This window comes from Canis lupus, chromosome 10 (assembly GCF_048164855.1).
Source record: "Canis lupus baileyi chromosome 10, mCanLup2.hap1, whole genome shotgun sequence".
Lineage (NCBI taxonomy): Eukaryota > Metazoa > Chordata > Mammalia > Carnivora > Canidae > Canis > Canis lupus.
The window spans coordinates 2,867,588-2,891,535 of NC_132847.1; the positions used below are offsets into that span (position 1 = coordinate 2,867,588).

At 47.0% G+C, this 23,948-nt stretch overlaps 2 protein-coding genes across 5 annotated transcripts in view; one reads left to right on the top strand and one right to left on the bottom strand.

Annotated features, from left to right (window-relative positions):
* The window catches only part of CANX (calnexin), a 50,629-nt gene extending 30,918 nt beyond the window's left edge, over nucleotides 1–19,711 (bottom strand). The window contains exon 1 of one of the 4 annotated variants that reach the window (XM_072840470.1): nucleotides 19,539–19,711. The gene's annotated coding sequence lies outside the window, so the exon portion shown is untranslated. Of the gene's footprint in view, nucleotides 1–1,710; nucleotides 1,824–2,058; nucleotides 2,242–19,538 lie in introns of those variants that run through there. The other 3 variants (XM_072840468.1, XM_072840467.1, XM_072840469.1) reach the window with 3 other exon arrangements.
* CBY3 (chibby family member 3) lies at nucleotides 16,649–19,754 on the top strand. Its single transcript, XM_072842619.1, has 3 exons — nucleotides 16,649–16,696; nucleotides 17,713–17,852; nucleotides 19,040–19,754. The coding sequence occupies exons 1-3, from the start codon at nucleotides 16,649–16,651 to the stop codon at nucleotides 19,728–19,730; spliced, it is 879 nt and encodes a 292-aa protein (XP_072698720.1). The 3' UTR covers nucleotides 19,731–19,754.
* Nucleotides 19,755–23,948: the final 4,194 nt, after the last annotated feature.

Consider the following 23,948-nt stretch of genomic DNA (forward strand, 5'->3'; position numbering starts at 1 on the left):
GTTTCCTGATGAAGTTCTACATTAAGTTATATACGTTACAACTATGTTTGGGAGCTTTTATTTTTCCCAGGAGTTGTTATGGACTGCCAGTTCTATCTGCACAGTGCAGCACACTCTTCAAAGTACTTCCCTGTTCACCATCTTATTTGTCCTTCCCAATAGCCCCTGAATGGTATGGCAGGTGGGAGACTTCCCATTTCCATATTAAAGATGTGGAAACCAGCGCGGTTCATAAGCCAGTTACCACACTGTGCCTGGAATTCAAGACTTTGCATTTGGCTTACCAACTGTCACTTTGTCCCTGAAGCTATCTTAGCAAGGCAAAGTGAACTCTAACGAAAGGATGCAAGAGCATGATTGCCCAAACAGCAGCAACAGCTCTGCCCAAACGTTCACCTCTCCTGGTTCTTGAAAAGATAACATGTGAGTTGAACGGTCTGTTCTGGTAAGATAGTTATTCAGATAGGCCAGAAAATCTATTGTTGTGGGACTCATACACTCTAATACACAGTCCACTCTAGCCTTCTCCTAATCCAGTTGCCAAGCAAGTTTTCGTGTGCCTCCTGGCTGGTGCAGAGAGCTCCCACACAGTGCTTTACCTCTGTTCCAAGTCTGCTTTAAGTATAATTACAGCAAGTGTACAACACGGCAGTGGTTCTATTCATGACCCTCAAACAATGCTGGAAAAGCTAAGATACAGAGTAATTTCCAAAAACCACACAATTCTTCTCTTAGAAACAAAAGTCTACTCATTCAAACATTGAACAAAATGTTCTATTTCCTAAATAAGAAGTAAAGAGACTTCACCGTGGCTCACCTTTGTCCTCACAAACTTTTAATATTCAGCTCAGTCTAACCGGCATTCACTTACTTGCGCCATGCCCAGCAACTGACCCATTAGATCCTGTTCTCCCTCCCCTTACTGTAATGTGGCTTCAGCCAGAAACCAACATTGCACTGTACGTCAACGAAAATTTAAAATAAAAATAAATAATTGTGCCTTTAGGTACTAGGGAACAGGACTTAATTCCAAGCTCAGGATACGAGCATTTGGGCTGTCATAACTTGTTGCGATCATTATTTATCTGGCAGTTAATATGTGTCAGGCTTCCCGGTCTTCTTGCACACACAACTTAATTCTAACAACTCCATCAGGTAGTATTATGTCCGTTATGAGGATAGAACTAGGCCACAGAGGATCAGTAAACTGCCCCAAGTTCACACAACAACAAACAGTCCAAAAAGGGGATTGAACCAGGGCCTTACCCGTAACTACTGCACCAAGCCTGCCCTGCCCTCGACTACAGCCCCAAACGTGATCATAAAATTAACGGCATGACCTTGGGACAGTCATTTCATAGCTCTGGGTCTCAGTTTCTTCCACCATAAAGCGCCGTGCCCACCGTGAGATCCCAGGTGCTTTCTTGCTCTTAATGTCCACTGCATTTCCGACCGGACTACTCCCCAGCCCCTTAGGTGTAAGCGTTCAGCCTGAAGTTTTCCCACCACGCCGCGTTCTAGCACATTCTCCACATTCTTCGGGGTGCTAGAGCTCGGTGTTCACTCCGCGGTTTTATTTTCCGGTATTGAACCTGGAAGGCTAAGATCGCCGGCATTCTCTCGCGATCGGAGAGCACCTTCCCCCCCCTGCTACGAGCACCCACTAGGCCCGAGCCCACTCCAGATAGTTCCCGGCATACTCCAACCCACCTCGCGGCGTCCCGGGTAGCCAGGAAAAGGCCTCAGAAAGCCCCAGAAGCAAAGCCATAGGAAGAAGTTAGCCCCCCAGAGGTCAAGGGAGGCTCCAGGGCACCTGCCACGCCTCCCGACCCCGGCGGCGCGGCCTGGGCCCGGCTTCCCGCGCCAGGCGGCCCCGCAGCAGGCCCTGTCCCTCACGACCCGCGCGCCTGCGGGGGCCTGGGCTCTCGAAAGCCGACCCGACCCCCTGGGCCCCGGCCACGCCCGGCCCTTCGCCCGCCCTTCGCCCGCCCGCGCCGCGCACCCAGGCCCCCCGAGGTCCTCACAGGCCCGAGGACACGCGCAGGCCTCCCGCCTCACCTCGAGTCGTGCGCGGCCCGCGCCTCCACCCGCCCGCACGCCCGGCCCCGCGCTGCAGTGGAGACAGCAGCGGAGGCTGCCCGACCGTCACGTGCCGCGGGACCAAGAGGCCTCAGCTACCGCGGCTGCCGCGCGAGCGAGCTCCACCGCGCGAAGCCCAGCCCTGCGTCCGCCCCTCGCTCCTGAGTAGCCAGGGCCAGCGCCAAGTCCCGCTCCCCCGCGCCAGCTCCGGGAGCTGATTGGTCGAGGGAGACATCGCTCTAGGCACCTTCCCACACGCCCCCTAGGGCTATTCTTCGTGGAGTGTAAGGATTGGCCGGAGCAGAGGCAGGAAGTGGCTGCTGGTTGGGCGGAGGAAAGGGGGCGGGCCGCCGCGGAATCGGGAGCAGCGGGCGCGCGCCCTGGGGCGGGGCCGGCCGGGCGGGCGCTCAGCCGCCGCGTCGTCCCGCTGCCTTAGTGGGCTTGCTGCCCGGAGTCTCCCCCGCCTCTGCGGCTGCTCGCCGCTGATGCCTGAACCTGGTCGCCAGGACGTGCATCCCGTCCCCCTTGCTGAGGGGCAGAGGGCAGCCGGCAGGGGAGTGGGCGATCCGTTGGGCCATCGAGAAGGGCCAATTCCTGGAGGCGGCGTGTGCGCTGCGCGGACGGAACCACGCGCGGGCTCCCTTGGCCCGGCCTGGAGGTGGCTGCACGGCGCTGTGTCACCAGGCGCCACCGTTCCTGCAGAGTCATCTATCTGGGCGCAGCAGCCTGCCGCCTCCTTGCTCCAGCACAGAGTCCAGAATGCTAGAACCCAAGGTTATTTCCAGTTTCGGTTAGCGATCTTTCCTTAAATGAGACTAAACGTAAGGACACAGGTGTCTCTGTGGCTGACGGCAGGATTGAGAGAAAAGGATGCGAAGACGCCAGACACATCACAATTTTTGCAACCTACTTTTAACACGTCTTCGGTTTCAATGTGCTGAGAACCTCAGAAAATGGAAATGGCCTATGGTTTTTCTAGACCTATGTGTAGGTCCTGGTCTTAGCCTTCCGTTTGTTTGGATATGCAAAGGCTGAATTTTAGGATGCAAAAAAAAACCTAGAATCAGCAGGTGTAAGGCCTCGCTCAGGAGCCAGCATTATTCCCTCCTGCCACTTGGACGAGGCATCAGAGTTCAGTATTCTCCAGTTTAACCCCTAGATCTATGTAAGAGAATTTTTTTAAAGATTTTATTTATTCAGGGGCAGCCTGGGTGGCTTAGCGGTTTAGCGCCGCCATCAGCCCAGGGCGTGATCCTGGAGACCCAGGATCGAGTCCCACGTCAGGCTCCCTGCATGGAGCCTGCTTCTCCCTCTGCCTGTGTCTCTGCCTCTCTCTCTCTCTCTCTCTGTGACTATCATAAATAAATAAAAAAGTTTAAAAAAAAAGATTTTATTTATTCATGAGGGACACAGAGGCAGAGACATAGGCAGAGGGAGAAACACTCTCCCTGTGGGGAGCCTGATGTGGAACTCGATCCCAGGACCCTGGGATGACGACCTGAGCCAAAGGCAGACACTCAACCATTGAGGCACCCAGGTGCCCCTATGTAAGAGAATTTTACTTATATTCAGAATGCCACATGTTCCACACAATGAGCTTAAAATGTAGTTACAGGAACTGTATGTGAGCAAAAGAGCTACTGCAGCAAAGACGCTAAAAAGGTAGAGAGGGTAATGGAGCTTTGAGTTGGCAGGAGCTACTTTCATCTAGAGTGGATGGGGAATGAGGTAAGACTTCAGCTGGATGTGGTAGGATATGCAGGATTTCTGTAGTTGGAGAGTTGAAAGCTTCCCTAGATGAGGGAACAGATATGCAAAGGCAGGAAACAGTGTTTTTAGGGACACCATGTCCAAGATTGTTTAGGCTGGAGGAAGGTGTCTGAGTGATGGGAAGTCAGCTCCAGGATTGGGTTAGGGGCAGGCCTTGAAGGCCTCACCAAGGAGTCTTCGGGGAGATGGTTTAGATTTTACATTTGGATTTTAGATTATTTTAGTAGTATCTCAGGGAGGTCTTGAAAGACCGTGAGGCCAGTTAGGAAGCCACTTCTTGTGGTTGATTTAAGGGCAGGGTTAGGGAATGGCAGTGTGTACAGAGACAAAAACATTAAATGTTGATGCTGAAGAATGGTCCTCTGGACGCACAAAGCTAGGGAAAGAGAGGAATCAGAGCCATCACTGGGAGGTGTCAGCCTGGGTGACTAAAGGTGAACTGTACAGCCCCCCCAAAAGAGAGAATTCAAGGTTGGCTGATCCTGGGGATCCTCTCTGGGTCCAAGACAGGGCAGGACTGGAGATCCTTCTAAGAGTCCTTCTAGGGATTTTTTGGCTAAAGCATAATGTTCTTCAAAGGAGGAAGCAAGGGGCACTTGGATGGCTTAGTCAATTAAGGTCATGATTCTAGGGTTCTGGGATAGAGCCCCATGTTGGGTGGGGGAGGAGCCTGCCTCTCCCTCTCCCTCCACCACTCCCACTGCTTGTGCTCACACTCTCTTGCTCTCTCAAATAAAATCTTGAAAAAGGAAGCAAAAGACAAGCCCCAAGAAATAAGATCTTTCTTCCCTCCAACTTTTAAAAAGATTTTATTTATTTATTTATTTATTTATTTATTTATTTATTTATAAGAGAGAGAGAGACAGAGCATGAGCAGTGGGGAAGAGGGAGAGGGAGAAACAGATTCCCAGATAAGCAGGGAACCCAACGCAGGGCTCCATCCCTGAACCCTGAGATCCTAACCTAAGCGGAAGGCAGATGCCTAACCAACTGAGCCACCCAGGCATCCTTTCCCCCAATCTGAAAGCAGTCATTGTTGATTAATTGATCAGATTACAAAAATAATCACTGTAGGGACCCCAGTTCATCCTTTTAGTAAGCCTGCCAATCTGGTCTTCCCTGTTGCCAGCATCTCCACCTTCTACAAAATGGGTGGTCTTTTTCTTCATTCCACTCATGGAAATGATTGTTTGAAGGGCCACAGGAAGTTATTTGCTTCTCTAAAATGTTCCCCCCCGCCATTTTTTTTTTTTTAGTGATAGAGAGCAGGAGTAGGGAGGAGAGAGCAAGAAGCAGACTCCCTCCATTCCAGGACCATAGTATCCTGACTTGAGCCACAGGGAGATGCTTAACAAAATGAGCCACCCAGGTGCCCCTCTGAAGTGTTTTCCAACAGTAAAGATCTCATGAATCAGATCCCACATGCAGATAATAACATCTTTACCAAGAGATGGAGGAATCCAAGTGTTATCTGTCAGCACAATCTGTTCTTTGTTGATTTTGCCATCATCCACTTGTGGATCTGTTCATTTTCTGACTTAAGCTCAGGTACCTCCTATTCGACACATGGTTTCACAAGTTAAAAGTGAAAAGGAAGCTTTTTAATAACCTGTGAATGTTATTTTTTCAATAAAGAATCACCTAAATGGGCGTGCTCGGTGGCTCAGTTGGTAGAGCATGCAACTCTTGATCTTAGGCTTGTGAGTTCAAGCCTCATATTGGATGTAGTGCTTACTTACAATCACATAAATGTCTGCTTTTGTGTTTGGTTTTAAAAAATTAAATAGGGATGCCTGGGTGGCTCAGCGGTTGAGCGTCTGCCTTCGGCTCAGGGCGTGATCCGGGGTCCTGGGATCAAGTCCCATATCGGGCTCCTTGTGAGGAGCCTGCTTCTCCCTCTCTCTAGGTCTCTGCCTCTGTGTTTCCAATGAATAAATAGATAAAATCTTTTAAGAAAATAAAATAAATGTTTAAAACGCATCATAAACAAAATTGTTGACCAATTTGTCCTTCCTATCCAATCACTTCTTATAACTTAACTTGCCCCTCTACCCTATCTGCAAAGCTGCCCTCACCCGGGCTTACCCCTACTTTTCATTGTTTGAAAGAGACAAGGGGCACAAAGCCAGAGGGATGGGGCACACAGCCAGAAAGAGCACCCTACATTCCTATTCAGTTCTTTCTTACTGGGTTAGGCTAGTAACCAGTTTCCAGCCTGATAATCACCTTATTAGCATAAACTCAGGTGTAGTTGAATTGAAAGAGGCTCATGAATAACAAAAGGCACTCCTAAGGCACTTGGGTGGCACAGTTGGTTAAACATCTGATTCTTGATTTCCACTCAGGTCCTGATATCAGGGCCCTGAGATCAGTCCAGTGCCAGGCTCCGTGGTCAGTGAGGTGTCTACTTGAGATTCTCTCTCTCCCTCTGCCTTTGCTCCTCCTCCTGCTCTCATTCTCTCTCTCAAAATAAATAAAATCTTTTCAAAAAAATGAAAAAAGTCACTCCTATCACTCAGGAAATTCCAAGGATTTTAGGAGCTGCATACCAGGAACCCAGAACAAAGACCAATTTTTATTATACTACCATTCCCTCATGGCAATTCCTGGCCCATCCCTACCACCAACCTCAGGCCAAAGCTGACTTGATTTCTCTGACTACTGATTCATTTTTTCTAGAGCTTCATATAAATAGAACCATATAGTATGAGTGTTTTGAGTCTGTCTTTTTTCACTCAACAAATTGTTCTGAGATCTTCATTTATACAGTAACATTCATCACAAATTTATTCCTTTTACTTGCTGAGTAGTATTACATTGTATGAACAGGACAGTTTGTTTAACCATTCACTGAGTAACATATCTGGGCTGCTTCCAATTTGGGGCTGTATAGTATAAAATTGCTATGTACAGACACATGGGCATTTTTTTAAAGATTTCATTTATTTGACAAAGAGAGAGAGCACACAAGCAGGGGAGCAGCAGGTAGAGGGAGGAGCAGGCTCCCTATTCAGCAGGGAGCCCAGTGTGGGACTTGATCCCAGAAACTTGGGATCATGACCTGAGCTGAAGGCAGACCCTTAACTGACTGAGCCACCCCGGTGCCCCCAGACACGTTTTAATGTTCTCTTGAATCTTCCATTTTTCTTGGTTAACTACCACAATTGGCAGTTTCATCTCTCTGTTGCTTCCTGAGACTTTACTTTAGAATAAGATTTTGTTGAAATCTCTCACATCTAAAAGTCTCTTTATTCTAAACATAAGGCATTCTTTTAACTTGATTGACGTATAATTTACATGCCATAAAGTTTGCCCATGGTAAGTAAATGCACAGAATTATACAAGCCATCACCACAATCTCAGGTTAGGATATGTTCAGCCACCAACACATGCCTTTGTACCTATTTGCAGTCAACTCTCAGCCAACCCCAGGAAACTGCTGAACTGCTTTCTTCCTCTGTGGATCTCCCTCTTCTAGATAGTTCATATACATGGAATTGTACATATGTAGTCTGGTATCTGACTTTTTTCACATAGCATGATGTGCTTACAGTTCATTCATTTAGTAGCACCTATCGGGAATTCATTCCTGTAAAAAAAAAAAAAAAAGGAATTCATTCCTGTTCCTTGTTGAACAATATCCCATTGCATGGATATGCCACATGTTGTCTATCCACTGAACACTGATGGACATTTAGATTGTTTCCAGTTTGGCACTATTATGGTAATGCTTCTATGAGCATTTGCATATGAGTTTTTATACAGACATTTCTATTTCTCTGGGGTACTACATAGGAGTAGAACTGCCAGCTCATGCGGTAAAATTGTGTTTACCTTTTTAGAAATTGCCAAATTGGTTTCCAAAGTCGTTCTATTTTACAGTCCCATGTCGAAGGCTTTTGGTTCTTCACAGCTTTGCCAACACTTACTCTGTCATTTTTGTTGTAGCCATTCTAGTGGGTGTGTGGAAGCATCTTGTTGGGTGGTTTGTTCCAAATCCAGTGAGCCCCCTCTGGCAGGAAAGCAAGCTATTGGATGGTACAGCCTGCCCAGTTGTGGTCAGCTGCCCTGTGACCAGGCTGAGGGAATGTGAGCAGCCCCGGGCAAAATGCCACAGACTCTCACTGTTCTCACTTGGAGTTCAGTGGGTTTTCATGGATTAATGCTTCTCAATTTCTCCTTTGCTTTTGGTCAATTTCCAGAACCCTAAATGAATTTTTGGATTTCTTTTTTTCTCCAGTTTTAACAGTGTTTTCTGAAGAGAGAATTGTTGATCTCCTTGCTTCACCAGACTGCTACCCTCCTATACTTTTAGCTGAAGATTTCTTTTCCTCCGTGTGTCTTTTCTAGACATTGCTTCTTTTTTTCCCCCTGTTTTCTTGCATTGGTCTCTATGTTTTACATTGCAAGGGATATTTGCCTTGTCTACACATAAGAATCACTTGGAAAGCTTTTATTTTTTATTTTTTAAAAAATTTTATTTATTTATTCATGAGAGACACACAGAGAGAGAGGCAGAGACACAGGCAGAGGGAGAAGCAGGCTCCACGCAGGGAGCCTGACATGGGACTCCATCCTGGGTTTCCAGGATCATACCCTGGGCTGAAGGCAGCGCTAAACCGCTGAGCCACCCGGGCTGCCCACTTGGAAAGCTTTTGAAATCCCAGTGCCCGGGCAGCCCGGGTGGCTCAGCTATTGTGGACATTGCTGCTATAAACATCGGGGTGCAGGTGTCCCAGCATTTCACTGCATCTGTATCCATGTGGTCTAGGTATACAATGGAATATTCCTCAGCCATTAGAAACGACAAATACCCACCATTTGCTTCGATGTGGATGGATCTGGAGGGTATTATGCTGAGTGAAGTAAGCCAATTGGAGAAGGACAAACATTATATGGTTTCATTCATATGGGAAATATAGTGAAAGGGAATAAAGGGGAAAGGAGAAAAAATGAGTGGGAAATATCAGAAAGGGAGACAGAACATGAGAGACTCCTAACTCTGGGAAACGAACAAGGGGTGGTGGAAGGGGCGGTTGAGGTGACTGGGCACTGAGGAGGGCACTTGATGGGATGAGCATTGGGTGTTATTCTATATGTTGGCAAATTGAACAATAAAAAATAAATTTAAAAAAATGAAAATGTCAGCACATTTTTTAAAAAGAAAAAAATAGGGGTTCCCAGGTGGTTCAGTCGTTTAAGTGTCTGCCTTCAGCTCAGGTCGTGATCTCAGGTCCTGTTATCAAGCCCCGAGTTGGGGGGGAGGGGGGGGTCCCTGCTCAGCAGGGAGTCTGCTTCTCCCTCTCCCTCTGCCTTTCTCCCTGCTTGTGCTTGCTTTCTTTCTCTCAAATAAATAAAATCTAAAGAAAAAAAAAAGGGGGGGACGTCTGGGTGGCTCAGTGGTTGAGCACCTGCCTTTGGCCCAGGGTGTGATCCTGGAGTCCCGGGATTGAGTACCACATCGGGCTCCCTGCGTGGAGCCTGCTTCTCTCTCTGCCTCTCTCTCTGTGTGTCTCTCATGAATAAATAAAATCTTTTTAAAAATCTTTAAAAAATTAAATGAAGAAATAAAATCTTAAAAAAATAGAAATTAATAAAGTGTAAAGAAAAAAACCTAGGGGCACCCAACTGACTCAGTTGGGAGAGCACATGACCATGACTCTTGATCTCCAGGTCGTGAGTTCAAGCCCCACATTGGGTGTAGAGATTACTTAAAAATAGATAAACAACAACAACAACAAACTACCCTCTTATGTGTTTCCCCTTTACTCACACCAGTACTATACTCACAACCCTCTAACACCAGATGTGTGGGAGTTTTTACCACACCAAGCAATCCTATAACACCAGCTGGGTGTCCTACAATTTAACTCAATTCTGACACCATCTATCTGGATGGAGATAGCTAGTGTCAGATCTTACCAGTTAAGGGCTCAGTCCATGAGACTGACTATACTTTAGATGCCAATCCCAAGCAGGCCCCCCGGTTATCCACAATATCTGTCCAACTTGCCTCCATATCGAAGGTTCTCACAACCTCCTCTTGGATTTTTTTTTTATTTTTTTAGATTTTTATTTATTCATGAGAGACACAGAGAGACAGAGAGGCAGAGACACAGGCAGAGGAAGAAGCAGGCTCCATGCAGGGAGCCCCATGTGGGACTTGATCCCCCGTCTCCACGTTCACGCCCTGGGCTGAAGGGGGCGCTAAACCGCTGAGCCACCTGGCCTGCCCTCCTCTTGGATTTGATCATTTGGTGGAACAGCTCACAGAGGAAACAGTTTTTTATGTTTACCAGCTTATTAAAAGATATGATGGGATCCCTGGGTGGCGCAGCGGTTTGGCGCCTGCCTTTGGCCCAGGGTGCTATCCTGAAGACCCGGGATCGAATCCCACGTCGGGCTCCCGGTGCATGGAGCCTGCTTCTCCCTCTGCCTGTGTCTCTGCCTCTCTCTCTCTCTCTCTGTGACTATCATAAATAAATTTAAAAAAAAATAAAATAAATAAAAAAAAATAAAAGATAAGATCAAGGATAGTTAAAAGGCTACATTGGGCCAGGTCTAGGAGGGTCCTGAGCAATGGCACTTCCATCCCATGGTGTTGAAAGTGTGTCATTCTTCTTGCACACAGATGTGTTCACCAACCTGGATGCTCTCTGAAGCCCTATACTTTGGAGGTTTTTATGGAGACTTTGTGACGAAGGCATGACAGATCATTAACTCCATCCTAACCCCTCTTCCCTTTCTGGAGAATGGGAGATGGGGCTAAAGCTTCCAAGCTTCTAACTGTGGCTTGGTCTTTCTGGTGACCCACCTCCATGCAGGAACCCACCAAGAGTCACCTCATTAGAAAAAAAGACACTGCTATTACCCAGAAAATTCCAAGGGATTTGGAAAGTCTATAGCAAAAGTAAGGGTCAAAAGACAGCAAAAGATGCACCTAGTACTGTTATCATTTAGGAAATCAGATTTTACAAGCCGTGTCAGGGGTCAGGAATTGAGGGAATAGATTTTCTATCATCTCACAATCCTAATAGAGAAGGGAGACCTCTTTCTTATGGTAGAATGCTAAGAGCCAACCCACAAACATGACGTTAGTGCTAGTGTTGGAAAAGCAACATTTTATAAACATAATGGTAAAGATTGGCTCAGGCAAGAATCACAAATGAAAGCTAAATCTAGGGGGAAATTTTGATGAGGAACAGGGTATTTAAATGGTCTTAGAGTGTCTGCCCACAGTACAGAAGTCTCCTTTACAATATTAAAGCACAATCTCTCTCTAGATAGGATCCTGTACTGATAATGCTACTAATGGGCACTATAAGTAGGTGGACAATATTGAAATATGGATGCTCGATTTAAGTAATTTGTAGCAAAATAAACTTATAAAGTTGATTACTGTGGTCATGTAAGAGAATACCCACGGAAGTATTCTTCAACGGGCCATGGTGCATGCAAATGGTTCAGAAATGATAAAGGAAATAGAGTAAAATGTTGACCTTAAGGGAATTTGGATAAAGAGTATACAGGTGTTCGTGTTCAATTTTTATTTTATTCTATTCTATTCTAAGAGAGCATGCATGAGCAGGGATGGGGAGGAAGGGCAGAGGGAGAGAGAGAGAATTTTTTTTTAAGATTTCATTTATTTTTTCATGAGAGACACAGAGAGAGAGAGGCAGAGACATAGGCAAAGGGAGAAGCAGGCTCCTCACAGGGAGCCTGATGCAGGACTCGATCTCAGCACTGGGTCACACCCTGAGCTGATGGCAGATGCTCAACTGCTGAGCCACCCAGGTGTCTCAGGGAAAGAGAATCTCAAGCAGGCTCAATCAGGCCCTGGGCTGAAGGCAATGCTAAACCGCTAAGCCACAGGGGCTGCCCACTGAGTTTTTTGGATTTTTTTTTTAAAGATTTTATTTATTTATTCATGAGAGACACAGAGAGAAAAGCAGAGACATAGACAGAGGGAGAAGCAGGCTCCCTGCAATGAGCCCAATACGGGACTGGATCCTGGACTCCGTGATCATACCCTGAGCCAAAGGTAGAAGCTCAACCACTGAGCCACCCAGTTGTCCCTTTTCAAGGCTTTACATTTCTAAAATATGGGGCAGCCCGGGTGGCTCAGTGGTTTAGCGCCACCTTCATCCCAGGGCGTGATCCTGGAGACCCTGGATTGAGTCCCACATCGGGCTCTCTGCATGGTGCCTGCTTCTCCTTCTGCCTGTCTCTGCCTCTCTCTCTCTCTCTCTCTCTCTCTCTCTGTGTCTCTATGAATAAATAAATAAAATCTTTTTAAAAAATTGTACAAAGAGAGGCTCCTGTGTGGCTCAGTTGACTAAGCAACTGATTTCAACTTGGGTCATGATCTTAGGGTTGTGAGATCAAGCCCTGCATTGGGCTCTGCACTGGGCATGGAGCCTGCTTAAGATTCTCTTTCCTTGAGACACCTGGGTGGCTCAGCAGCTGAGCATCTGCCATCAGCTCAGGGTGTGATCCTGGAGAGCCGGGATAAGAGTCCCATGTCAGGCTCCATGTGTGGAGCTGGCTTCTCCCTCTGACTATGTCTCTGCCTCTCTATGTGTCTGTCATCAATAAATAAATAAAATCTTAAAAAACGACAAAAATTTTTTTTTTCTGCTGGCAATAAGTGCTATGTGGCCGGTGATCTGATCCCAATACCCCAAGGCAAATGTTTTGGAGCTCAGATGGCACACACTTTGTGCTGTGATATGATGCACAAAATTTTATTAAAACAGAAAAGTTAAAGATTTTTTCATAGAGTACTTGCAGATTTCAAAGAACATTGTGTAACTAATTTTACGGTACAATGGCTTTGGAGGAGCATGGGAAAGAGAGACAGGAGTAATAGCCACCTTAGACCACTGCAGGGGCCGCCCTGCATGCTGCACCCCAACCCATCGCTGTCACCACCAAGCCCAAGAGGAAGGTTTAAGGAGAAGCTAGAGAAGAAAAAGCCCAAGAGAAGCATGAGCCACAGAGCAGATGCGGATCCTTTCCTGTTTAATCTGCCCTTCCTAAAAAGGTGAAGTGAATCATGTGCTTTCTTTATAAATGTGTTCTATGTGTTCTGTACTATCTGAATGACTTTAAAAATTTTTTTTAGAGAGAGAACATGTGAGCAGGGGAGGGGCAGAGGCAGAGAGAGAGAGAGAGAGAGAGAATCTCAAACAGACTCCCTACCCAGCCCCGATGTAGGGCTGGATCACACAGCTCTGAGATCATGACCTGAGCTGAAATCCAAAAGTCAGGTGCTTAACCAACTGAGCCACCCAGGTGCCTCTGTACTATCTAAATGACTTCCATCAAGTTGTATATAGATGCAGAATTCTTTTTTCTTTGCTATTTTGGCACAGAGCACGTGTCATTGTTTCAGGGAAGGGCAAATGTCACAGTATCACAGAAAACAAGTGAATAGAATAGCCATGGAGCAAAACAAAAGAGTTTGCTTCCTTGGTTTGGGGAGTATTTTTCTCAGTTGCCAAAAGAAGGGATCCACTGACATTCACAGTTGCTATGGCATTCGTCTGTGGTGTGAGGAAATGAGAATTCATGTTTAGGTCCTCTTCTCCTTTCCTTGATGCCCTTAGAATGAACTTTATGTCCTTAAACCCAGACCTGTTGGTACCTGGTACTCCTTTCCTAAAAAGTGTCAGGTCTCATCTTCCCAGTGGTGACATTGACACAGACTTTCTTCACTCCTTAGAATCAAGATCAGCTTGTGAAAGGAGTTAAGATGTTAATTGTTCCTCATCTCTAAACTTTTCCTATTCAAATCATCAAATAAAGACCTCTTTGGTTGGGGGTCCCTGGGTGGCGCAGCGATTTGGCGCCTGCCTTTGGCCCAGGGTGCGGTCCTAGAGACCCAGGATTGAATCCCATGTTGGGCATGGAGGCTGCTTCTCCCTCTGCCTGTGTCTCTGCCTCCCTCCCTCTCTCTCTCTCTCTCTCTCTATCATAAATAAATAAAAATTAAAACAAAGAAAAAGACCTCCTTGGGTTTCATAGTTTCCCTTTTTTGTAATAAGGGAAATTAAAAGTTATTGTAGACCATGGCAACCCATGACCTACCTGAAATATTGAGATTGTTAATGAAAATTAGCCTTAAAAATACAGACACAATTTGCAGAGAGACAAAGAATGAATCACTGGCTCGATTAAAATATTCCTGGGCTCTGATTCCACGTCCATCAGACAACCTTCTGAGGGCTGATGTGAGCTCTCAAATGTCCTCGTGATAGGAAGAGAGAGCTTTGAACAGTGAGCATGAGGGTTTATTTGTAGAAACTGACATTCAGATTCTAAAATTAGGATGGAAATTCAATTATATGTAATTGCAAAGGACTTAGAAAACCAAAGCAATCTTTAAAGAATATTGCTGGAAGATATACACTACCAGATATTAAGATTTCCTGTAAGTGAGACGCCTGGGTGGCTCAGTGGTTGAGCGTCTGCCTTTGGCTCAGGGTCCAGGATCAAGTCCCGCATCAGGCTCCTTGCAGGGGGCCTGCTTCTCCCTCTGTCTCTACCTCTCTTCTTCTCTGTGTCTCTCATGAATAAATAAAATCTTTAAAAAAAAGACTTCCTGTAAGCCACAATAGTCAATATGATGTGGTGCAAGAGTAGATAAAGAGACCAATGGAAGAGAACAGAGAGGCCAAAAACACTTGGATAAAGTCACAGGATTTCAACAGGGGAGGAAAACACAGGACCAACAGCAGGATTTCAACTAGAGAGGAAAGCCTAGTCTTTTCTATAATTGGTGCTAGGTCACATTGACATCTATATGAAAAAAAATCATCTCTCACCTCACATGATAAACAAAAATTAACTAAAAAAAAAGCATGTAGGTGGCACAATCGGTTAAGTGTCTGAGTCTTGTTTTAGCTCAGGTCATGATCTCAGGGTCATTGAGATTGAGCCCTGCATTGGGCTCCATGTCAGTGCACAGAGTCTGCCTGAGATTCTCTCTCCCTCTCCATCTGCCCCTCCCACTTGTGCTCTCTCACTAAAATGAATAAATTAACCTTAAAAAAAAAATCAATTCTAATGTAGCACAGACCTAAATGTAAAGCTAAAACCATAAAATTTCTAGAAGAAAACCGAGGAGAAAAGCTCAGGGATTTTAGGTTTGGCAAATAATTCTTAAATATGATACAAAAAGTAAGAACTACAAGAGAGAAAATTGATAAGCTGGACTTAATTAAAATTAAAAACTTTCCCTTTAAAAGGCAAAGCTACAGAATTGGAGAAAATATTTGTAAAACATACCCACCAAAGCACTTTTATCTAGCATAACAGAACTCCTTATACTCAATAAGACAAATAATCCAGTTTTTTTTTTTTTAAATGGCAAAGACCTTAATTTACCAAAGAGGGTAACAAATAAGCACATGAAGACACAGTCAACATCATTAGCCATTATGGAAATGAAATTAAAACCACAGTTTAGATATACACACCAGAACGACAAAAATTAAAAAGGTTTACCATACAAAGTGTTGGCAAGTATGTGGAAGAACAGAAGCTCTTTCACTGCTGTTGGTGGTGTGGTATAATCATTCCAGAAAAAGTCTGGTAGCTTCATAAAGAGGTAAACATACACCTGCCACAGTTATTCATTCAGCAGAGGAGCCTGCTTTTCCCTCTCAGTTCATGTACTCTCTCTCAAATAAATAAAAATCTAACCAAAAAAAAAATTGTCATTGTCAATTATACCTCAAAAAAAATTTTTTTTTTTTTAAAATTTTATTTATTTATGATAGTCACAGAGAGAGAGAGAGAGAGAGGCAGAGACACAGGCAGAGGGAGAAGCAGGCTCCATGCACCGGGAGCCCGACGTGGGATTCGATCCCGGGTCTCCAGGATCGCACCCTGGGCCAAAGGCAGGCGCCAAACCGCTGCGCCACCCAGGGTTCCCTCAAAAAATTTTTTAAAAGATTTTACTTTTGGAGCACTTGGGTGGCTCAGTTGATTGAGTGTCTACCTTCAGCTCAGGCCGTGATCTCAGGGTCCCGGGATTGAGCCCCACATCAGGCTCCCTGCTTGGGGGCAAGTATGCATCTCCCTCTCCCTCTGCTGCTCCCCTTGCCTGTACTCTCAAATAAATAAATAAATAAATAAAATCTTAAAAAAAAATATTTTACTTTCTAGGGGTACCTGGGTAGCTCAGTCAGGGAGTTGGGCATCTGACTTTCATTTTGGCTCAGGTTGTGATCTTGGGGTCATAGGATCAAACCCCATGTTGGGGTCTGTGCTCAGCACAGAGTCTGCTTGTCCCAGTCCCTCCCCACTGCTTGCTCACTCATGCTCTCCCTTTCTCTCCCTCAAGTGAATAAATAAAACCTTCTAAAGTTTTTTTTAATAATTTTTTTAAAATTTATTTATTTATGATAGTCACAGAGAGAGAGAGAGAGGCAGAGACACAGGCAGAGGGAGAAGCAGGCTCCATGCACCGGGAGCCCGACGTGGGATTCGATCCCGGGTCTCCAGGATCGCGCCCTGGGCCAAAGGCAGGCGCCAAACCGCTGCGCCACCCAGGGATCCCTAAAGTTTTTTTTTTTTTTTTTTTTTTTTAATAAATCTCTATAGCCAACATGGGGCTGGAACTTATGACTCCCAAGATCAAGAGTTGCATGGTCTTTCATCTGAGCCTGCCAGGTGCCCCATCCACTATACCTTAATAAGACTGTTCAAAAGTTTCCCAGGAGGTGATGGTACCACCTGGCTCTATTCCAGGACATGAGCTCCCCTGGAGTTGGGTCTGACTCCTTGGAGGGCCATGCAGGAGGCTGAATTAACTGGGAAGACCCTGGAAGAGGTCCTTGGGGTCAGGAATGCCAAGCTGAGGTGATGGCAGTCAACTTGGAGCGCTTGCTAGGTAGGGTTGAACTCATTACCTCCCATTTTCTCAACACAGGATGTTTGTCCTCCCAACAGGCCCAGTTCGTTTCTGCCTGCAGCCCTCAATCTTCACGAGGCCTCCTCGTCATTCAGGTCATTTTCTTTCTTTTTTTTTTTTTTTTTAAGATTTTATTTATTCGAGAGAGAGAGAGAGAGAGAGAGACGCAGAGACACAGGCAGAGGGAGAAGCAGGCTCCATGCAGAGAGCCTGATGTGGGACTCGATCCCGGGTCTCCAGGATCACGCCCTGGGCCAAAGGCAGCACTAACCGCTGAGCCACCCAGGCTGCCCCATTCAGGTCTTAACATGAACATCAAATGCCTTCACTGAACACCATGTGTTAAAGTCATTTTATGTAGTCCTTGGTTTTTTTCATTGTATATATCAGTCAAATTCTTAGTTATTTCATTTTTAAGAATTCTTTCTCCCTCATCTATGCTGTTAGGGCCCCACAGATCCCCTTTCCTGGTGATGCACTCACCCCATATGTGCCTTATGTGTTGGCTGACAACTCACAGCTGCCCTTGCCAATAACTGATGGGAAAAGAGGGATGGAAGAGAAGGGAGAGGGTACAAAAGACCGGCTTTCCTGTGGTAAGGAGGCCTAACTCCAGGGTGCAATTTACACAGTGGCATGGGGCTGAAGCTAGTTTCCACTTGAGGCCACTCTCCTGTTTCTTTTAGTTTGTTTCCCTGTCCTGTCCTGTTTCCTTCACTCCCTTCTCCTGAGAGCACTTCCCCAATAAATCAGTCAAACAAGAATTCCTATCTCAGGCTCTGCTTCTGGGAACTTGAACCATGACATCCTAAGTAAGCTTCATGAGGGACTATCTTGTTTATTCCCTTACGTCAAATTCCTATTTCCAGCTCTGCAGGGGTGTGCCTGGAACACAGCAAATGCTGTGTGTCAAAGGGAAATGGGGAAAGCCGTCTATTTTATAGCTACACTGTCGGCACCCCTTCTGTCCTGGGCCAGTCTGGCTTGCGGGCATTGTGAGTCATAGCTGGTGGACAGCAGCTGAGCGGTTCAGAGAGGGGCCAGGCCTGGGACAGCAGCTCAGCGCCTCCAACACATCCTCCAGGTGAGGCACAACCTGCAGTGAGGATTATTGGAAAAGGGCCCTCTGGGAAGATGCAGCCATGAGGGTGGGGCTGGCTGCACCTCTTGGGCCCTCTTTGGGCTTTCAGAGATGTCACACTGGGCCAGATCTAGGGGATAGTACTATCCCCTCAGCCCAGATATGTGCAAGAGGAATACGAGTGTGTTGGATGGATGAAGGCATGACAGAGGGTTCTTTCCCTTTGCACCCTCCGTGGAGAGAAGGGGAATTTAAAAGAAAGCATACAGTCCTTTTCCCATAGAATAAGAGTCAGCACTTCCAGGCTTTGGGGGAGACAGAGACCTAGACTAGTTGTTATCTGGACTTCAGCTTCTTTGAGGATGTAGTCCGCTTGGGAGAAAAGTCATGTGGAGCCTGCATAACTCCTATTCCCTCAAATTCTCAGCATAGGTCCTAGCCCATGGTACATGCCCCCAGGATGCCACTGAGCATACTGAGCTACTGTCACCAACACACATATCTGGGTTCCAAGCTGGACCAGTAGCACCTTGAGGGCAGGCACGGGCTAAGAACCCCTGCCCAGAGCAGGCCTGGCCCAGAGCTTGTTGTAAAGTAATTGAATGTGGCAATAATGGCATTGGTTATTTTATACATCCTACAGAATACTTTTCTGAATTCAGAGCTATCCCTGGCTTTGTAATCCATCAGTGCCAGAATGAAACTTATGCTTTGGCCCCCTTTCCAGCCTCCTCTTGTATTCCTAGCCGAGTACCATACACTAGCCCTATCCCAAGCTCTTCCTCACATCTGGAAAATGCAAGCTGTGCCTGGATCTTCACTCTGCCTAGAGGCGCTCCCTTATCCACCCCAATTCACCTGGCAAAGCCCTGCTCAACTTTCATGTACCTGTCTCTACCGTTCCCTTCTCCCGGGCCCATAATCCCAGAAGCCCGCCCAAGGCTCAGAAAGCTAGGCGTGTGGTCCTTCATCTGCATATATGTTCCCGGGACCTGACACAGAGTGGTGTTTGGGGACGTTAGTTTCAGGAGACCGCCGTCAGCGCCCGTGCGCCGGGGTGGGCTCCTCGGCGACCAGCAGCTGGTTAGCCCCTGGTGCCAGCCTCAAAGCTAAGCCTCATCCACCGGTTCTCGCGGTTCAAGGGGACAGCTTGTCCAAGCAGGCTGCTCACCCGGACTCTTGCTCCCCAGCAGTGCCCCTGGGTCGCCTTCATCATTCTGGACACCGGGGCTCCGGAGGCAAGGGCGCAGCCCCGCTCGCCCACGTCCCCGAGGCTCGGCATCCGGCACCCACGGGCCAGACAAGGCCCACTCGGCCCTCGCCCTGGAGGCCTTCGGGTGCCCGGCTACCCGGCACACCGGCCGCCTGTGGGGGGAGCTGCGGCAGTTCTGGGAGGACCACTTCTCGCGGCGCTTCTCGCCACGGCGGCCGCCGCTGCGCCGCATCTCCTCCATGTCCGCCTTCTACCTGCTGGACCACCGGACGCGCCAGACCGAGCTGGGCCTCAGCTACGGGGCGCCGCGCACGCGCCTGAGCAACGAGGCCTTCGTGTTCCGCGGCGGCCGGTGGACCGCCGAGGGGCTGCCGGTGCGGTCGCAGGCGCCGCTGCCCTCGCCGACCATCTCGATGGGCTGGAAGGCGCCGGGGCAGCGGGCCAAGAGCCAGGTGCTGCTGGAGGAGAACAACTACCTGAAGCTGCAGCAGGAACTGCTTATGGACATGCTGACCGAGACCACGGCGCGCATGCACCTGCTGGAGCAGAAGCTCGACTCCGAGGCCAGCCCGGCTGCCGCGGCGCGCGCCTGGCAGAGGAAGATGCGCAAGCGCGAGGGCGCGAGCGGCGTGCTCATGATCGAGCCGCGCGCTCTGGAGTCGCGGTGACGCAATAAAAGCTCGTGCGGCGCACGCGCACTTCGCTTCTCGCGACCTGCCGGGCGCGTTAGTGGGCGGCGGAGTGGGCGGGGCCGGGGGCTCGGGACCGGCGGGTCGGGTCCTGTCAGTCTGCCGCGTGCGCGGGTGACTCCGCTAGGAGCCGGTCTCGGGAGGGCGCGGTAAGGGCGGCGGGGGAAGCTGTGTGTGCCGCCAGCTGGGAACGCGAGGTGGGAGGCGGTACTCGCGGAGGGGGCAGCGGAAGGGGCGCGAAGATGGCAAGCAGGGGCAGGCGGTGGCGTTCTTGGCCCCAGGGACGGAGGACCGGGTCGGGGAGGCAGCGATGCCTTGGGGTGATGGAGAGTGAGGTGAGGCCGCCGGGCGGAGGGGGCGGCTTCCCCCTAGCTCCCCCGGGCTTAGAGGCGCCCCTCAGGCCAGAGGGGTTTCAACCTGAGGCCAGAGTGAGTGTATTTTTTAAATTTAAATATTCTATTTATTTATTCATGAGAGACCGAGAGAGAGAGAGAGAGAGAGAGAGAGAGAGGCAGAGACACAGGCAGAGGGAGAAGCAGGCTCCCTGCAGGGAGCTCAGTGCGGGAGGGCATCCCGGGATCCCGTTTAGGGATCACGACCGGAGCCAAAGGCGGATGCTCAACCACTGAGCCACCCAGGTGCCCCAGAGTGAGTGTATATTATGCAGCTTTCTGGAAACTGGGCTCAGCCTCTCCCACCTGGCTGTGTAGCTTTTGGCGAATGTCTTCTCTGTTATAGGGCTCTTTTTCTCCTCTGTAGAATAAAGGGTTTGTCTCACCCAGGGTACAAATAAGCACTCTCCAGGGCAAATCCTGTACACAGGATTTGCTCCACTCATATTGTTTAAAAATTTTGCATTCGGAAAAAAAATAAAAATAAAAAAAAATAAAAATTTTGCATTCGTTGCCAACATTTCAGAATTTGCAGATTTCACATTAAATATCCGGATTTCTTGTGTTCTTTTGAAAAAGAGACTTGGTTACCCTGGATCTCCTTCATTCTGTACAGCAGCAGTTCCCTTGGGCTGAAGTGTGACTGTCACCTCCTGGTAGCTTCACTTCTTTCTTTTTGTAGGTGTCTGAGTGTGATCTCTTCCTAGATCCCTTCTGGATCAGTGTTCTTTCTCAGGACTTGGGGAGCCCATTTCCCCAACCCCCATATATACAAGGTACTTTTTAAAAATTTATTTATGATAGTCACACAGAATGAGAGAGAGAGGCAGAGACACAGGCAGAGGGAGAAGCAGGCCCCATGCACCGGGAGCCCGACGTAGGATTTGATCCCGGGTCTCCAGGATCGCGCCCTGGGCCAAAGGCAGGCGCTAAACCGCTGCGCCACCCAGGGATCCCTATACAAGGTATTATATAAGGTGCTTCGGGGAGTGTACTGTACTTGTGGATGATGTGGCTGCACAACAAAAGATGGTGACACTGGTCTCAGCAATCTGTAACCTTTTCCCTGGAATGTAGACTGCATTTCTGCAGCCACTGAAACTTGAGACTGTGGACTCATTTCGCTAGGGCCATATGACAGCTGTGAGAGAAGTGGGTGTCCTGCCCCAGCCTAACCTTGTTTCAGGAGTAGACTAGGGATTACTGGACAACTACTTTGTATTAAAAGGTGGCCTTATTAATTCAATCAGCAAAACAACACAAACAGGTCATTAGACACTAAGTTTAAAAACATTTCTTTTGAGCAGTGCTTTTTTTTTGTATTTTAATAATTCTACATTTACATTAATATTGATTAAAGTATTTAAAATAGTTATGATGAACTAAAATTTGAAATAAATTTGAAATAAATTTTCCTTTTAAACTAAGAAAGGGGGAGGGTCTTGCTGGCTTATTTGGAAGAGCAAATGACTCTTGATCTCTGGGTGGTGATGAGTTCAAGCCCCAGGTTGCGTGTAGAGATGATTTTTTTTTTTTTAAGATTTTATTTATTGGGGGATCCCTGGGTGGCTCAGCAGTATAGCGCCTGCCTTCAGCCCAGGGCGTGATCCTGGAGTCCCGGGATCAAGTCCCGCGTCGGGCTCCCTGCATGGAGCCTGCTTCTCCCTCTGCCTGTGTCTCTGCCTCTCTCTCTCTCTGTCTCTTTCATAAATAAGTGGCAGAGACACAGGCAGAGGGAGAAGCAGGCTCCCCAAAGGGATCCCCAGGACCCTGAGATCACGAGATGGCCCAGAGATTACTTAAAAAAAAAAAACATATATATATATATATATATAGAGAGAGAGAGAGAGAGAGAGAGAGAGACCTGGGTAGCTCAGCTGTTGAGCATCTGCCTTTGGTTCAGGGCCTAATCCTGGAGTCCTGAGATTGAGTCCCACATCAGGCTCCCTGCATAGAGTCTGGGAGTCTGCAAAATTTAAAATTTTATATATATACACTAGGGCACCTAGATGGCTTCTCTCCCTCTGCCCCTCCCTCCTATGCTTTCTCTCTAATTCAACTAAATAAAATTTTAAATATATATATTAAATAAAATTTAAAAATAAAATATTTAAAATAACACTAAGAAAAAAAACTATATACAGAAAAGGAAATAAGAAGGGAACCAAAATAATAACACTAGGGAAAAAAACGAAAAGAAGGCACTAATGGAGAAATATTAAGTGAAAGAAGCTATACAGAAAGAACCATGTATTTTATGATTCTGCTTATTTTTTTGTTAAGATTTTGAGAGAACATGAGTGAGGAGGTAAGAAAGAGTCTGAGAGAGAGGGAGAAGCAGACTCCTCCCTGAGTGGGGACCCCAAAGCGGAACTTGATCTCAGGACCCTGGGATCATGACCTGAGCCAAAGGCAGATCCTCAACAGACTGAGCCATCGGCACCCCTACATAATTCTGTTTATGTAAAATATCCATAATAGGCAAATCCATAGAGATAGGAAGCAGATTGGTGGTCACCAAGGGCTGGGGGAAGAGGGAAGGAGGGAGGAACTGCTTGGCAGGTGAAGAGTTCCATTTTATTTTATTTTATTTTATTTTATTTTATTTTATTTTATTTTATTTTATTTTATTTTTTATTTTATTTTTATATTATTTTATTATTATTTTATTTTATTATTTTATTTTATTTTTTAAAGATTTTATTTATTCATGAGAGACATAGAGAGGCAGACATAGGCAGAGGGAGAAGCATGCTCCCCACGGGGAGCCCGATGCAGGACTTGATCTGAAGGCATATGCTTAACCACCAAGCCACCCAGGCATCCCAAGAATTCCCTTTTAGAGTGATGAAAAAGGTTTTGGAACTGTTTGGTAATGGTGGCACAACACTGTGTATGTTCTAAAAGCCACTGAATTGTACACTTTTTTTTTTTTTAAGGATTTTATTTATTCATGAGAGAGACAGAGAGACAGAGGGAGAGAGGCAGAGGGAGAAGCAGACTCCATGCAGGGAGCCCAACGCAGGACTTGATCCCGGGTCTCCAAGATCAGGCCCTGGGCTGAAGGCAGCATTAAACCGCTGAGCCACCTGAGCTGCCCAGAAGGAGAAGCAGGCTCCCTGCAAGGAGCCTGATGTGGGACTCGATCCTGGATCCCAGGATTATGCCCTGAGTCGAAGGCAGATGCTCAACCACTGAGCCACCCAGGCGTCCCTGAATTGTACACTTTAGTGAGTTTTAGGCCAGGCGAATTTTACCACAATAAAAAAGAATGTTAAAGGAAAGTGCTTTATATAAAAATATGGAGTAAAAACTATAGGAGCTGTGGCAAAACAGCCAAAATCATAACAGTGATCCAGGAATGCCTAAAGTTTACGGAATATCGCTTTAGTCAGAATATTTGAAAATAAATAGTTCTAGAGTAAAGTATCTGCCCTACCAGACAGGTGGGCAGGCAGGGAGCCCCACGTTTAGGGAAAGTCATCCAAGTGGCTAAAGGGCCCAAAATAAATGGAGCAGTATGATATTTTGAGATATCTGACTTTGTTCTTTCTGCTGTGGAATTTCACCCCTTACAGAGGCAGCTAAACTCATTGCCCCAGGGAGGGATGTGACAGAGCAGAAAGCAGGAACAAAGGACTCTTTGTAGCTTTCACCTCCTCCAGCTCAGAACTCTTAGGGGATAAGACCTCTGCAAAAAATATTTTTGGGCCTGAGCAGGAAGGTCAAAAAGGCCACAAATTTGTCAACAGCTAGAGGAAAGATGAAGGGAAATGAGAGTAGAGTACCTAGTAGGTCTTCCATC

What these genes read in the sequence shown, in the direction of transcription:
- CBY3 (XM_072842619.1), top strand. Translation starts at nt 16,649, where the DNA reads ATGCAGGAGGCTGAATTAACTGGGAAGACCCTGGAAGAGGTCCTTGGG. An exon ending in CCCTGGAAGAGGTCCTTGGG is followed by an intron (nt 16,697 to 17,712) that starts GTCAGGAATGCC and finishes TCTATTTTATAG; the next exon opens with CTACACTGTCGGCACCCCTT. An exon ending in GCCTCCAACACATCCTCCAG is followed by an intron (nt 17,853 to 19,039) that starts GTGAGGCACAAC and finishes CTTGCTCCCCAG; the next exon opens with CAGTGCCCCTGGGTCGCCTT.